Source organism: Salvelinus fontinalis, chromosome 36 (assembly GCF_029448725.1).
Source record: "Salvelinus fontinalis isolate EN_2023a chromosome 36, ASM2944872v1, whole genome shotgun sequence".
Classification (NCBI taxonomy): domain Eukaryota; kingdom Metazoa; phylum Chordata; class Actinopteri; order Salmoniformes; family Salmonidae; genus Salvelinus; species Salvelinus fontinalis.
In genome coordinates, this window is record NC_074700.1 from 25,161,029 (window position 1) to 25,176,478 (window position 15,450).

The window sequence follows — 15,450 nt, forward strand, 5'->3', positions numbered from 1 at the left end:
GTGCAGGCAGCGACCGGTTGAAAAGCATGCATTTGGTTTTACTAGCGTTTAAGAGCAGTTGGAGGCCACGGAAGGAGTGTTGTATGGCATTGAAGCTCATTTGGAGGTTAGATAGCACAGTGTCCAAGGAAGGGCCAGAAGTATACAGAATGGTGTCGTCTGCGTAGAGGTGGATCAGGGAATCGCCCGCAGCAAGAGCAACATCATTGATATATACAGAGAAAAGAGTCGGCCCGAGAATTGAACCCTGTGGTACCCCCATAGAGACAGCCAGAGGACCGGACAGCATGCCCTCCGATTTGACACACTGAACTCTATCTGCGAAGTAGTTGGTGAACCAGGCAAGGCACTCATTAGAAAAACCGAGGCTACTGAGTCTGCCGATAAGAATATGGTGATTGACAGAGTCAAAAGCCTTGGCCAGGTCGATGAAGACGGCTGCACAGTACTGTCTTTTATCGATGGCGGTTATGATATCGTTTAGTACATTGAGCGTGGCTGAGGTGCACCCGTGACCGGCTCGGAAACCGGATTGCACAGCGGAGAAGGTACGGTGGGATTCGAGATGGTCAGTGATCTGTTTGTTGACTTGGCTTTCGAAGACCTTAGATAGGCAGGGCAGGATGGATATAGGTCTGTAACAGTTTGGGTCCAGGGTGTCTCCCCCTTTGAAGAGGGGGATGACAGCGGCAGCTTTCCAATCCTTGGGGATCTCAGATGATACGAAGGAGAGGTTGAATAGGCTGGAAATAGGGGGTGCGACAATGGCGGCGGACAGTTTCAGAAATAGAGGGTCCAGATTGTCAAGCCCAGCTGATTTGTATGGGTCCAGGTTCTGCAGCTCTTTCAGAACATCTGCTATCTGGATTTGGGTAAAGGAGAAGCTGGGGAGGCTTGGGCGAGTAGCAGCGGGGGGGTGGGGGGCGGAGCTGTTGGCCAGGGTTGGAGTAGCCAGGAGGAAGGCATGGCCAGCCGTTGAGAAATGCTTGTTGAAGTCTTCGATTATCACGGATTTATCGGTGGTGACCGTGTTACCTAGCCTCAGTGCAGTGGGCAGCTGGGAGGAGGTGCTCTTGTTCTCCATGGACTTTACAGTGTCCCAGAACTTTTTGGAGTTAGAGCTACAGGATGCAAATTTCTGCTTGAAAAAGCTGGCCTTTGCTTTCCTGACTGACTGCGTGTATTGGTTCCTGACTTCCCTGAACAGTTGCATATCGCAGGGACTATTCGATGCTATTGCAGTTCGCCACAGGATGTTTTTGTGCTGGTCGAGGGCAGTCAGGTCTGGAGTGAACCAAGGGCTATATCTGTTCTTAGTTCTGCATTTTTTTGAACGGAGCATGCTTGTCTAAGATGGTGAGGAAGTTACTTTTAAAGAATGACCAGGCATCCTCAACTGACGGGATGAGGTCAATATCCTTCCAGGATACCCGGGCCAGGTCGAATAGAAAGGCCTGCTCGCAGAAGGGTTTTAGGGAGCGTTTGACAGTGATGAGGGATGGTCGTTTGACCGCGGACCCGTAGCGGATACAGGCAATGAGGCAGTGATCGCTGAGATCCTGATTGAAGACAGCAGAGGTGTATTTGGAGGGCGAGTTGGTCAGGATAATGTCTATTAGGGTGCCCATGTTTACGGATTTAGGGTTGTACCTGGTGGGTTCCTTGATGATTTGTGTGAGATTGAGGGCATATAGCTTAGATTGTAGGACTGCCGGGGTGTTAAGCATATCCCAGTTTAGGTCACCTAACAGAACAAACTCTGAAGCTAGATGGGGGGCGATCAATTCACAGATGGTGTCCAGGGCACAGCTGGGAGCTGAGGGGGGTCGGTAGCAGGCGGCAACAGTGAGAGACTTATTTCTGGAGAGATTAATTTTTAAAATTAGAAGTTCGAACTGTTTGGGCATAGACCTGGAAAGTATGACAGAACTTTGCAGGCTATCTCTGCAGTAGATTGCAACTCCTCCCCCTTTGGCAGTTCTATCTTGTCGGAAAGTGTTATAGTTGGGTATGGAAATCTCAGAATTTTTGGTGGCCTTCCTAAGCCAGGATTCAGACACGGCAAGGACATCAGGGTTGGCAGAGTGTGCTAAAGCAGTGAGTAAAACAATCTTAGGGAGGAGGCTTCTGATGTTGACATGCATGAAACCAAGGCTTTTTCGATCACAGAAGTCAACAAATGAGGGTGCCTGGGGACATGCAGGGCCTGGGTTTACCTCCACATCACCCGAGGAACAGAGGAGTTGTAGGATGCGGCCAAAGGCTATCAAAACTGGTCGCCTAGAGCGTAGGGGACAAGGAATAAAAGGAGCAGATTTATGGGCGTGGTTGAATATATTCAGTCCAGCAGGCATCAGCTATGTAGCCAAGTGATCATAGTGTCCAGGGGGGAGCAGTGGATGGAGCAGGGAAGCCGTCACCACGCTAGCACGCTGCGTTTAAAGTTATGTAGCCCGGGGTTGGTATGCTCAGACGGAGGCCGGTTGAGGGCACAGCGGATGGAGTATTCGTCGGCAGACCAGACGTGGTGGTGCGGCGGAGCGCCGTGTCGACAGAGAATCCAAGCCAGATGGCGAAAGAGGTATTGTAGAATTTTGTTTGCTAACTGGTGCTAGCTTCGTGGCAGTGGCGTTAGGGGATAGCTTCGGTACTGGGTGCCACGGAGGGTGCGGAGGGTAGCTGTGAGCTAGCTGCAAGCTGTAAACTAGCTAGCTGCTAGCTAGCTGCAAGCTAGCTGTGAGGATCAGAAGTAGTAGCTCAGGGATTACAGCAGGAATCCGGCGTTGTTGTGGAGAGACAGTCCGATGCTGGTAGATTGGCGAGTAATATCCAGGCTAAGAACAGGGCCGGTGTCTGTGCAGAAGGTAAAAGTGACTAAATAGCTTGTAGCTGATTAGCTGGTTAGCTACTAGAGGTTCTTGAATGTGTTCCAAAGTTAAAAATACGAGCGATTCCGTATCACATTGGGTGAGGCAGGTTCCCAGAAGGTATAATCAAATAAAAAATCGAAAAGAGATAGAATTTAAAAAAAATGTATATACAAAAAATACGAAAAATGCAAAAGTACACGGGAGGATGGACAAAACACGCCTACACTGCTACGCCATCTTGGATCGAATGTGCCTTAGGCATGCTGCAAAGAGGCATGAGGACTGCAGATGTGGCCAGGGCAATAAATTGCAATGTCCGTACTGTGAGACGCCTAAGACAGCACTACAGGGAGACAGGACAGACAGCTGATCGTCCTCGCAGTGGCAGACCACGTGTAACAACACCTGCACAGGATCGGTACATCCGAACATCACAGCTGCGGGACAGGTACAAGATGGCAACAACAACTGCCAGAGTTACATCAGGAACGCACAATACCTCCATCAGTGCTCAGACTGTCCGCAATAGGCTGAGGGAGGCTGGACTGAGGGCTGATAGGCCTGTTTTAAGGCAGGTCCTCACCAGACATCACCGGCAACAACATCGCTTATGGGCACAAACCCACCGTCGCTGGACCAGACAGGACCGGCAAAAGGTTATCTTCACTGACAAGTAGCGGTTTTGTCTTACATGTGGTGATGGTTGGATTCGCATTTATCGTCGAAGGGATGAGCGTTACACCGAGGCCTGTACTTTGGAGCGGGATCAATTTGGAGGTGGAGGGTCCGTCATGGTCTGGGGTGGTGTGTCACAGCATCAGCGGACTGAGCTTGTTGTCATTACAGGCAATATGAACGCTGTGCGTTACAGGGAAGACATCCTCTTCCCTCATGTGGTACCCTTCCTGCAGGCTCATCCTGACATGACCCTCCAGCATGACAATACCACCAGCCATACTGCTCATTCTGTGCATGATTTCCTGGAAGACAGGAATGTCAGTGTACTGTCATGTTGAGCGAAGAGCCCGGAACTCAATCCCATTGAGCACGTCTGGGATCTGTTGGATCGGAGGGTGAGGGCTAGGGCCATTCCCCCCAGAAATGTCCAGGAACTTGCAGGTGCCTTGGTGGAAGAGTGGGGTAACATCTCACAGCAAGAACTGGCAAATCTGGTGCAGTCCACGAGGAGGAGATGCACTGCAGGACTGTTACTTTTGATTTCGACCCCCCCCCCCCCCCCCCCCCCCCCCATTGTTCAGGGACACATTATTCCATTTCTGTTAGTGTGGGGTTTTTATAAGGTTTTTTGACATGCTTAACTAACTATAAGCTAGTAGGGCTTCTTATGCATTAAAGTTTGACTTGCTGACTCTTGTGAACCTGCATTTTCCATTAGTCTCTACTCTTACCAGTGCTCAGGGCCTAACCATGAATATCAGCCTGAAATGTGTGTGTGTTAAAGAGAGCGCTGTACTGTGTGAAATATGTGTGTGTATGCCACAAATGTATCAGTCTGAAATGTGTGTGTGCTGGAAGTAACAGTTAGCTCAGATAAGAAGCTGGGAGGCTGCAGTTAGCCTTGAGCGAGAACAGTGGACAATGTATACAGGTGCAGATATCTCAGACAATGTTATAAAACTGTCTGACCCCAGTCTCTGGGGTGAAGGAGCGTAATCTACACAGCAACAGCGAAAGGACACCAGAAAGCGCAAAGAAGCTGGGACCAGCTTATGTGCCAACATCAACGATAGGCTGGGTGAGTCTAAACCACGCCCAGTCTCTACTCTGACAGGCCGCCTCGGAAGCGGGAACTAACCTCTGTCACGAGTATAATATACTATCTTTGTCAGAAACAAATCAGTTCTCTGTCTTATCCTGCGTGATGAAACATTGAACCCGTATATACGGAAATTGTATTTGCCATTTATTAACTTTTGAATTAAACAATTATTTTAACCAAGTTCAGGTGTACTATTGTTCCTATCTCAGTTGAACTTTCGCAACCCTAACATTAGTCACATGTCTGTGGAACTTGTTCAGTTTATGTCTCAGATGTTTAATCGTGTTATGTTCATACAAATATTTACACGTGTTAAGTTTGCTGAAAATTAACACAGTTGACAGTGAGAGGACGTTTCTTTTTTTTTAAATATAATCACGTCACAAAATTATTGATTAAAACACACTGTTTTGCAAATAAGGTCTACAGTAGCCTCAACAGTACTCTGTAGGGTAGCACCATGGTGTAGCCGGAGGACAGATAGCGTCCTTCCTCCTCTGGGTACATTGACATTGACAACCCCTTCCACAGACTTCCACAGTAATTATGACAACTTCCGGAGGACGTCCTCCAACCTATCAGCGCTCTTGCAGCATGAACTGACATGTCGTCCACTCAATCAAAGGATCAGAGAATGAATCTAGTACTGAAAGCATAAGCTACAGCTAGCTAGCTCAAAGACAAAGACAATAGTTGAACATTTTTGAACAAATACATTTCTTCCAAAATGAAGGAGAGGCAAGGGAGAAATAGAGAGAGAGAGAGAGACTATCATTTTTTTTCACTTTCAGTTTCACTTAATTAGCAAGCAAATGCAGCTAGCTAGTTTAGCCTACTGAAACACCCTGCTCAAACAGAGGGATGCTATGTTAGCTAGCTGGCTAGGACTTTCCAACACAACACTGGGACTCTTTCAAGTCCTGGTAATCTTTTGGTTTTACTAATTTATTGCCACCGGTGTAACTGCTTACAGACTGTACACTGCAGCGTTACTGCATGAAGCGGGATTACTGACGCGGTGGTTCTACTAGCTATACTGACTATGAAGTTACTTTAGCTAATAAGGTGACAACGACGTAGGCTGTGTGTAAGTTAGTGGTTTGGCTTGGAAAGGTTTTTTCGACTAGTCACATACAGCAGATGTGTTGTGTATTGAAGTCCACAAGTGAAGGGAAGAGGTGAAAGGAGAGCGAATAGATGCAAGAAGGAATACAATGTGGCTGCTATGAAAGTGAACTGTGTTTACGTGTGATCAGTGGTGTATTCATTCGCATACCTGAATTTGTCCAATAGAAACTCTCGATTGCAAATGTTAGACTAATGATTACACCCTATATCAGCTAGATGCAAGCAGGAGGGTGGTATTGAATGTCACTGTCTGTCCATGTGTCACCTCAAATTTGTCTCTCGACCTGTGTGCACCTACGTTGTAAACTTTCATTCATAGGCTAGGTTGTAGCAACCTCATGATGGGTATGGGGAAAATTTGAGGATCATATAGTAGCCTAAACCTATCGCTGTTACATTGAACTGGATGAATGAGAGTCTGAAAAAAATGGCCAAGTTCATTAAAAAAAATGTAAACGGCACTGACCGCCACTGATGGAGAAAGAGAGAGAGACAGAGACAGAGACAAAGAAAGAGAAAGACAGACAGACAGACAGACAGACAGACAGACAGACAGACAGACAGACAGACTGGGGCCTACCTTGGGTTTCTTCTTGTCCAGTTCGGCCAGACAGGAGATGGTCATCCTACTGGGGAGGGTCCTGCTCCTATCCTGAGTCTCCACCACCTCCAGGTTACTACAGGGAGAGGGAAGCGACCATCCACCCTCAGGCCCAAGATGGAGCTCCAAGTCTGGGTCGAACTCCGGCTCCAAGGCGGGGTCCTCCAGCAGTGGCTGGGGCAGGGGGAGAGGAGGGAGGTCGTACAGGGACTGGATGTGGGGAAAGGAGGGGAGATTGTAAAGACCCTGGGGGTAATGGAGATGGAAGGTTTGGGTTTGGTCATGGGGTCCACAAGGGCTGGTGGGGGTGGGAGGGAGGGCTTTCTTCAGCTTGGGCTTCCTACCTACCACCATGTAAATGCTGGGGTTGGGCATGGGCCGGGTAGGGTCAATGGGGGAGGCAGGGGGGGAGTCGGAGGCAATGGGGGAGGAGGAGGGGCACTTGAGGAGGAGGTTGAAGGGCCGTTTGGGTAACGGGGGTTTCACCGCGACCGGAGGCTTGGGTTTGGAGGGAACGAGGGAGTTGACACCAGGGTGGACAGGCGGGGGGGAAAGGTCAAGACCCTGCTCCTCCTCGATGATGTCATCAGAGGCTCCGTCTGGGAAGTCCTCCAGGTCAGTACGGGAGACGGAACGCAGGCGGATATTCCGGATCTCGTTCGTGGTCACCACGGGGAGAGATGATTGACTGCCGGAACTCAGTTTACCAGGCTTGGCTGCAGTGGATGTGTCAGAATGACGCCTGCTGGCCTTCTGTTTCGGTTTGATGGAGGACAAGTCTAGATGAGCGTTAACTGGCATCTCGAAGGAAAGCCTCGACCGGGCGGCTGGGTCACGCGGCGAGGTCACTGGCAGCGAAGACTTCCTCTCAGGGATTTTGGGGCGCATCTTACACCCCAATGTGGAGGCGGGCCCTTGTGTTGTTCCTGCGACCTGATTGGAGGGGGTGATGGGCGTGGGTGTCTCTGATTGGCTAGAGTAGCCGCTGGAAGGGGACATGAGTCCTGTAGGCTTGAAGGGGGAGGAGGCTTTGGTCGACTCGATGGAGAGGAGGGAGGGAGAGGAGGCTCGGGAGGTAGACGGGGATTCGAGGAGAGACTCTGAACTGCCTCGAACCTTGGATTAGATTAGAAAAGATTACATTTTTATTAGCCATGTATGGTTAAAAACATAATCTTCCTGGTCGTACATCAGCAAAAATCCTACATTACACCAGCGCTATCCAACCCTCCTCTTGGAGATCTCACCAAGACTGTTAGCTGAATCAGACTGTTAAATTGGGGTTGGACTGTAGATCTCCAGGAAGAGAGAGCCCTGCATGACACAATACATACAACACACAAACCCCTGTGGCTTTACACAAGTAGAAAAGTACTTAGGGCCCTATTCAGACTTAACTTAACTTAAAATGGACTTAAGTCAACAGAACATGCCCTTTAGTGGAACGTTTCACTTAAATCCATGTTAAAACAACTTATCTCAATTCTGGATGTGGCCCTAAGTGCCTAGACTAGTCTTACCTTCATACAGTCTACGACAGTAGTCCCTGTGGCGGTGCTAGACCCGGACCATGACTGGTAGGGATCAGAAGACTTCCACTCCCCCAGCTGCCAGTGGGCTGGGGAGAACTCTGTGTTGCTGGGTCCCTGGACCTCCAGGCCAGGGGGCCCGTCCATCCCGCCGTAGCCCAGCTCGGGATCCTCCAGATCAGGCTTGGAGAGGCAGGAGGAGGCAGGTAGGTGAAAGTCTGTCTGGAAGTCCTGGAGGTGTTCCCGTGGGATGTGGAGGGATTTGGGGCGTCCTTCCCTGTAGTGACCCTTGTCACGGCCGTGCACACGCCCATCGGCGTCCCCTAAATTCTTCATCAGCGAAACGCTCCGGACGGGCGGAGGGGGTTTGTGTTTGGACTTCTTTAGTGAGATGGAGCGAGAGCGTAACCGTAGGCGATCGTCCTGGGGGAAGTTTCCGTCGGTTACGGAGATGTTGTCGACGCTGGCGCTACCGTCCTCGGAGCTCCCGCTGGGATACAGGAGGGCGTAGCTCTCCCCGCTCTCACCACGGAGCTGATAGTGGTGGTGGCTGTGCATTTCTGTTGGAACACCCCCGTTCGTCCCGTTACCGGCTCCTGTTACCCCAGTGACACTGTACATCCCGCCACTGACGTTATCTGTGGAGCAGAACGAACCGGAGTCTGTCGGCGTGGAGAGAGAGCGCTCGCGGAACTTGAATGCGTTGGCCGCAGCGATGGAATGTGCCGACCTCTCCACCCTTTCTCCTCCTCCCACCCCTCTTTCTGACCCCATCTGTTCCCCTGCGGGGCTAGCCGCCGCGCCCTCTGTCTCGCTCCGCCTCCCCGTCATCATAACCATGGTTACCGGGTGCCTGAGACCGGACGGCTCCGATATCGACGTGAACGAACTAGAGTGAGACTGTGACCCCGAGCTCCCGGAGAGTCCCAAACTGGTCTGAGAGGGGCACATCAACCCTCCACCCTGCCCCCCTACCCCCCCAACCATCCCCACCGTTTTGGGCATGGTTGCCGGTCCCTTCCCTAGCAGATTGGGAGCTAAATTATAACTATAGGCCTCACTCCAGACTCCAGGAGAGAAGGTAGAGCCTTTAGGGCCGTTCCAGGACTGAGACGGGGAGTTGGAGCAGAGAAGGGTAGCAGAGTGGTCCATGGTGCCCAGAGTAGGAGGGGGCATCCGGGGGGACTGGGGCAGGCTGAGGCTGGGCTCCAGGTCACTGTGGGTCTTCCTCAGGGTAAGGTGCTGGACAGGGGTGTCTGAGACGGGCTCCAGAGACCGGGGCTGACCGGTGACGCCGCAACCCAGGGACAGAGAGGGGGAACAGGAGCCCTGGAGGAGGTCTACGCCCAGGATTTTACCCTCACCTAGGGAGAGAAGGAGGAGAGGGGGAGAGACAGTCAAGTTATCCATGGATAAAAACAGAAAGGATTTAAGGTTGTCATATTCATAATTAGGGATCACTTATCATCAGAATAACATTTTCCTGGGCTTGCCTACATTAATACGAAAACCTTATTTGAAGTTTAAGAGACGGCTCCTGAGAAAAGACCTGGGGTAACTCCCCACTGGGCACACACTGGTTGAATCAACGTCGTTTCCACGTCATTTCAAATAAATGACGTTGAACCAATGTGGAGAAGATGTTGACTTGGCCTCTGTGGCCAATGGGCCATTACATTCTACACTGAGTGTACAAAACATTAAGAACACCTGCTCTTTCCAATACAGATTGACCAGGTGAATCCAGGTAAAATCTATGATCTCTTATTGATGTCACTTGTTAAATCCACTTCAATGAAGGGGAGGAGACAGGTTATAACCTTCACAGGATTGGTGGGTCCCCCGCGGTTGAGCTAATGTAGGCTAATGCGATTAGCATGAGGTTGTAAGTAACAAGAGCATTTCCTAGGACATAGATGTATCTGATATTGGCAGAAAGCTTACATTCTTGTTAATCTAACTGCACTGTCCAATTTACAGTAGCTATTACAGTGAAACAATACTATGCTATTGTTGAGGAGAGTGCACAGTTATGAACATGAACATTTAATAATAAACCAATTAGGTACATTTGGGCAGTCTTGATGCAACATTTTGAACAGAAAGGCAATGGTTCATTGGCTCAGTCTAAAACTTTGCACATACACTGCTGCCATCTAGTGGCCAAAATCTAAATTGCACCAGGGCTGGAATAATACATTATGGTCTTTCTTTTGCATCTTCAAATATGATGTCACAAATTCTTTTTTTCTTTAAAAAAAAAATCTTCTTTGTATTATCTTTTACCAGATTTTTCAAATGTTATCAAGAATATGCTTATCCTTGCTTCAGGTTCTGAGCTACAGGCAGATAGATTTGGGTATGTCATTTTAGGTGAAAATTTAAAAAAAGTGGCGGGTCCTTAAGAGCTACAAATAATGATTTTTATGCCATGGGACAATTGAGACATGGATTGTGTATGTGAGGATGAATGGACAAGACAAAAGATTTGAGTGCCTTTGAACGGGGTATGGTAGTAGGTGCCAGTCGCACCGGTTTGTGTCAAGAACTGTAACACTGCTGGGGTTTTTCACGCTCAACAGTTTCCCGTGTGTATCAAGGATGGTCCACTGCCCAAAGGACATCCAGCTAACTTGACACAACTGTGGGAAGCATTGGAGTCAAAATGAACCAGCATTTCAGTTTGTTTTTCCTCCCTCTCCCCATCCCTACCTCTGTCTCTCTCTCTTTCCCTCTCTCTTTCCCTCTCTCTTTCCCTCTCTCTTTCCCTCTCTCTTTCCCTCTCTCTGCAATTGAGAAGAACTGTGCGTTGCCATGGCAACAGCTACCTGTTCTGTCATTAGGGCAATGGTGAGCTGATGGCAGAGAGAGATAGTGAGTGAGGGATAGCGAGAGAGTGAGATAGAGAGAGAGAGAGAGAGAGAGAGAGAGAGAGAGAGAGAGAGAGAGAGGGGGAGTTCTAGAGAGAGAGAAAGAGAGACGGAGTGCTAGAGAGAGAGAAAGAGAGAGGGGGAGAGAGAGAGAGAAAGAGAGAGGGGGAGAGAGAGAGAAAGAGAGAGGGTGCAGCAGTCACACCTATCAATCCTAACCTTACCAAGAGAGTCTATCTATTACCCCTAACCTTGCCAAGCTAGTCTATCACAGCTAACCTTACCAAGCTAGTCTATCACAGCTAACCTTACCAGCTAGTCTATCTGACACACCTAACCTTACCAAGCTAGTCTATCTGACACACCTAACCTTACCAAGCTAGTCTATCACAGCTAACCTTACCAAGCTAGTCTATCACACCTAACCTTACCAGCTAGTCTATCACAGCTAACCTTACCAAGCTAGTCTATCACAGCTAACCTTACCAGCTAGCCTATCTATCACAGCTAACCTTACCAAGCTAGTCTATCACAGCTAACCTTACCAGCTAGCCTATCTATCACACCTAACCTTACCAAGCTAGTCATTCTATCACACCTAACCTTACCAGCTAGTCTATCACACCTAACCTTACCAGCTAGTCTATCTATCACACCTAACCTTACCAGCTAGTCTATCACACCTAACCTTACCAGCTAGTCTATCTATCACACCTAACCTTACCAGCTAGTCTATTACACGTAACCTTACCAAGCTGGCCTAACTCAGAGACACAGAGGCAGAAATACACTACTGCACTGTCAAAATATTGCAGGGGGAGAGAGAGGGAGAAAGATGACAAGGGGTGAGACACAGTGAGAAACAGAGAGAAATTCAGTGAGGATGATAGCAGGATAGAATGAGAGAGAGATGCAGTGAGGATGATAGCAGGATAGAATGAGAGAGAGATGCAGTGAGGATGATAGCAGGATAGAATGAGAGAGAGATGCAGTGAGGATGATAGCAGGATATAATGAGAGAGAGATGCAGTGAGGATGATAGCAGGATATAATGAGAGAGAGATGCAGTGAGGATGATAGCAGGATAGAAAGAGAGAGAGATGCAGTGGGGATGATAGCAGGATAGAATGAGAGAGAGATGCAGTGAGGATGATAGCAGGATAAAAAGAGAGAGAGATGCAGTGAGGATGATAGCAGGATAGAAAGAGAGAGAGATGCAGTGGGGATGATAGCAGGATAGAAAGAGAGAGAGATGCAGTGGGGATGATAGCAGGATAGAATGAGAGAGAGATGCAGTGGGGATGATAGCAGGATAGAATGAGAGAGAGATGCAGTGGGGATGATAGCAGGATATAATGAGAGAGAGATGCAGTGAGGATGATAGCAGGATAGAATGAGAGAGGGATGCAGTGAGGATGATAGCAGGATAGAATGAGAGAGAGATGCAGTGGGGATGATAGCAGGATATAATGAGAGAGAGATGCAGTGAGGATGATAGCAGGATAGAAAGAGAGAGAGATGCAGTGAGGATGATAGCAGGATAGAAAGAGAGAGAGATATGCAGTGGGGATGATAGCAGGATAGAAAGAGAGAGAGATGCAGTGAGGATGATAGCAGGATAGAAAGAGAGAGAAATGCAGTGAGGATGATAGCAGGATAGAATGAGAGAGAGATGCAGTGAGGATGATAGCAGGATAGAATGAGAGAGAGATGCAGTGGGGATGATAGCAGGATATAATGAGAGAGAGATGCAGTGAGGATGATAGCAGGATAGAATGAGAGAGGGATGCAGTGAGGATGATAGCAGGATAGAAAGAGAGAGGGATGCAGTGAGGATGATAGCAGGATAGAATGAGAGAGAGATGCAGTGGGGATGATAGCAGGATATAATGAGAGAGAGATGCAGTGAGGATGATAGCAGGATAGAATGAGAGAGAGATGCAGTGAGGATGATAGCGGGATAGAATGAGAGAGAGATGCAGTGGGGATGATAGCAGGATAGAATGAGAGAAAGATGCAGTGAGGATGATAGCAGGATAGAAAAAGAGAGAGCAAAGGATGGAGGGGTGGTGGTAGCCTCAAACAATCGGATTTGATACTTTGTTGGGCACTGCTCGTGATGCAAACGACAACGTACTCATCAGAACCGTCTACCAATTACAGATCCCATCCCAGGTTGGACACGTGCTGCTAAAACATGTATGCCAACACCAGGAATAGGTTTGGAGCATCAGAATGCTATATCACACCCACACACACACACACACACACTAACCCCACACACACACACTACCCCCACACACTCCTTCCACACCATGCCCTACCTGTGACGTCGAGGGGCAGCAGGTGAGCGGGTGTCCGTTGTCCTAGGTGCCAGCGGGGTTTCTCGGCCACGGGAGGTCCTAGAGAGGTACTACTCCACACCACCAGAGGGCGATCTGACCCACAGGGTGATGGAGAGGGGGACTGGTCTACACCCCTATTGATTCCTACTGAGGAGGTATCATCCTCCTCACACACCTGCCTCTTAGACGCCGGCTGGAGGGGAAGGGGTGGGTGGGAGGGAGATGAGAGGAGAGGATAGGAGATGAGAGGAGAGGAGAGGAGAGGAGAGGAGAGGAGAGGAGAGGAGAGGAGAGGAGAGGAGAGGAGAGGAGGAGAGATTTTTCAGATTCAAAATCGTTGGAAAGCGGAGAAGGCTGGAAAACGGCGCACACTGCTGCTCATGCTCCCAGGTGATATTTATTTACAACTTATTGACCCTTAGGTCTTCGTCAGGCATCCATATCCCAGGTGGGTGTGGAAGGTCCTATATATAGGGGCAGTACTCAGTGACATCACTTCCTGAAACATGAGGTAAAGAAATGTATAACATAGTTTCACAATGTTAACATTCAATGTATCAAAATATATGATCATACACAGATAATGTGATCAATATTCATAGTGATATACATACACATACAATATTCAACTAGGATATAAATAAAACACAATTTGGACTTATTGAAACTATAAAAATGGTTTCAAGTCAAACTCCTCGTTCAGGCCAAGAGGAGACAGTGTGTTGAGCCTGTGGATCCAGAAAGATTCCCTTTGAAGAAGTTTCCTCTCAATGGCCCCTCCCCTGCAGGACATGTTGACCATTTCTACTCCTATGTATCTCAGAGAACTAATGGGATGTCCAGCGTGTACATAGAAAGCTGACATGAGATGTCATTTGGAAAACCAAGAAAGAAGGTTGTGTATTTAACTTGTAAGCCGAGCCCAACACTAGTCATATCAAATTAAAGTCTACAGTAAATCTCAGGGATCTATGCATTATCTTATTAATAATGCAAATATTTCAAAATGCAGGTAACTCATGACATCTCATGATAGTACATTGAGGAAAACAGTGAGAGAAGGATTCTACCAAAGTAAATTGCAAAGGTTTTTAAACAACTATTATCTGGACTATAATTGGCACCAAAGGACTAGCAAAAGTTAAGTTAACGTACCTGTCCAGTGAAAATCTCACTTTTAAAAGTTCATATTCTGTTAACTGAGTCAAAGCATAAATTGGAGAAAAAATACTTAAAGGGGCAGTGAAGTCAAAAATGAGATTTCCAATGATATTTCCACACTTTGAACTCATAATTACACAGAAATGGTGAAAATGATGATAATGCCCTTTTAGTGTAAGAGCTTTTGGAGAAAAAAAAACCACTTGGAATTTCATCCTGTTCAAGGGGGGTGGAGTTTTGGCCCACAGCATGACATCACAATCTGATCTGATTATTCTGACCAATGACAAGCCATCGTTGATTTGCATATGTATCCTCCTACTTTGAAGGGGTAAGTGGAGTGAGTTGACTCTAGAGTCTAGACGATCCTATCCGCCAATCAGGGCTGTTTATGTAAATATCTTTAAATTTGTATCAACACGCCCCACAATCAGACTGAGTATTTCAATGGCAAAAAGCGGCTCACAAAAATAAATGATAAAAAATATATTTGGAGGTATTTTAATGCAGAAAAGACACAGTGGACTCTTGCCGCTTGAAAATTCCAGTGAAACCGTGGCGGATTCCAGAATTCATTAATATTTGCACATGCAAACGGACATGATCAAATAGCTATATTCTATGTTCACTCTGTTATCATTTCACCACGCTAGCTAGCTATAAATCAATGCATTATCTACATTGTGCAGCTATATATAAAAAAAAATATTATTTAACTAGGCAAGTCAGTTAAGAATAAATTCTTATTTACAATGGCGGCCTAGGAACAGTGGGTTAACTGCCTTGTTCAGGAGCAGAACAGCAGATTTTTACCTTGTCAGCCCAGGGATTTGTTTCAGCAACCTTTCAGTTACTGGCCCAATACTCTAACCACGAGGCTACTTGCTGCCCCAATGCGTTATCTAAATTTCTCAGCTATATATTGATGCGTTATCTAAATTTCGCAGCTATATATTGATGCGTTATCTACATTTCGCAGCTATATATTGATGCGTTATCTAAATTGCGGCCTCGACTCCGCCATAGAAATAGACAGAATAGAAGCTCCGGTAATATGGATAGCCTAATGATTGAACAGTTTGGAGCGTATATTGAAGCAATGGGCAAGTTCGTTTCACATGGCCCGGTGCCCCGGGTCGGTGGACATTTCCCCTTAGGATCAATGG

General features: G+C 47.7%; 1 protein-coding gene across 4 annotated transcripts in view; it reads right to left on the reverse strand.

The window, feature by feature from the left end:
• Positions 1-15,450, reverse strand: part of LOC129835513 (NHS-like protein 2) — a 154,814-nt gene that overhangs the window by 10,867 nt on the left and 128,497 nt on the right. For all 4 annotated transcript variants that reach the window (XM_055901171.1, XM_055901173.1, XM_055901172.1 and 1 more), the window contains 3 exons: positions 13,103-13,316; positions 7,900-9,272; positions 6,359-7,495 (listed from right to left, as the gene is read on the reverse strand). In XM_055901171.1, coding sequence (XP_055757146.1) covers positions 6,359-7,495; positions 7,900-9,272; positions 13,103-13,316 — 2,724 coding nt within the window. The remainder of the gene's footprint in view (positions 1-6,358; positions 7,496-7,899; positions 9,273-13,102; positions 13,317-15,450) is intronic.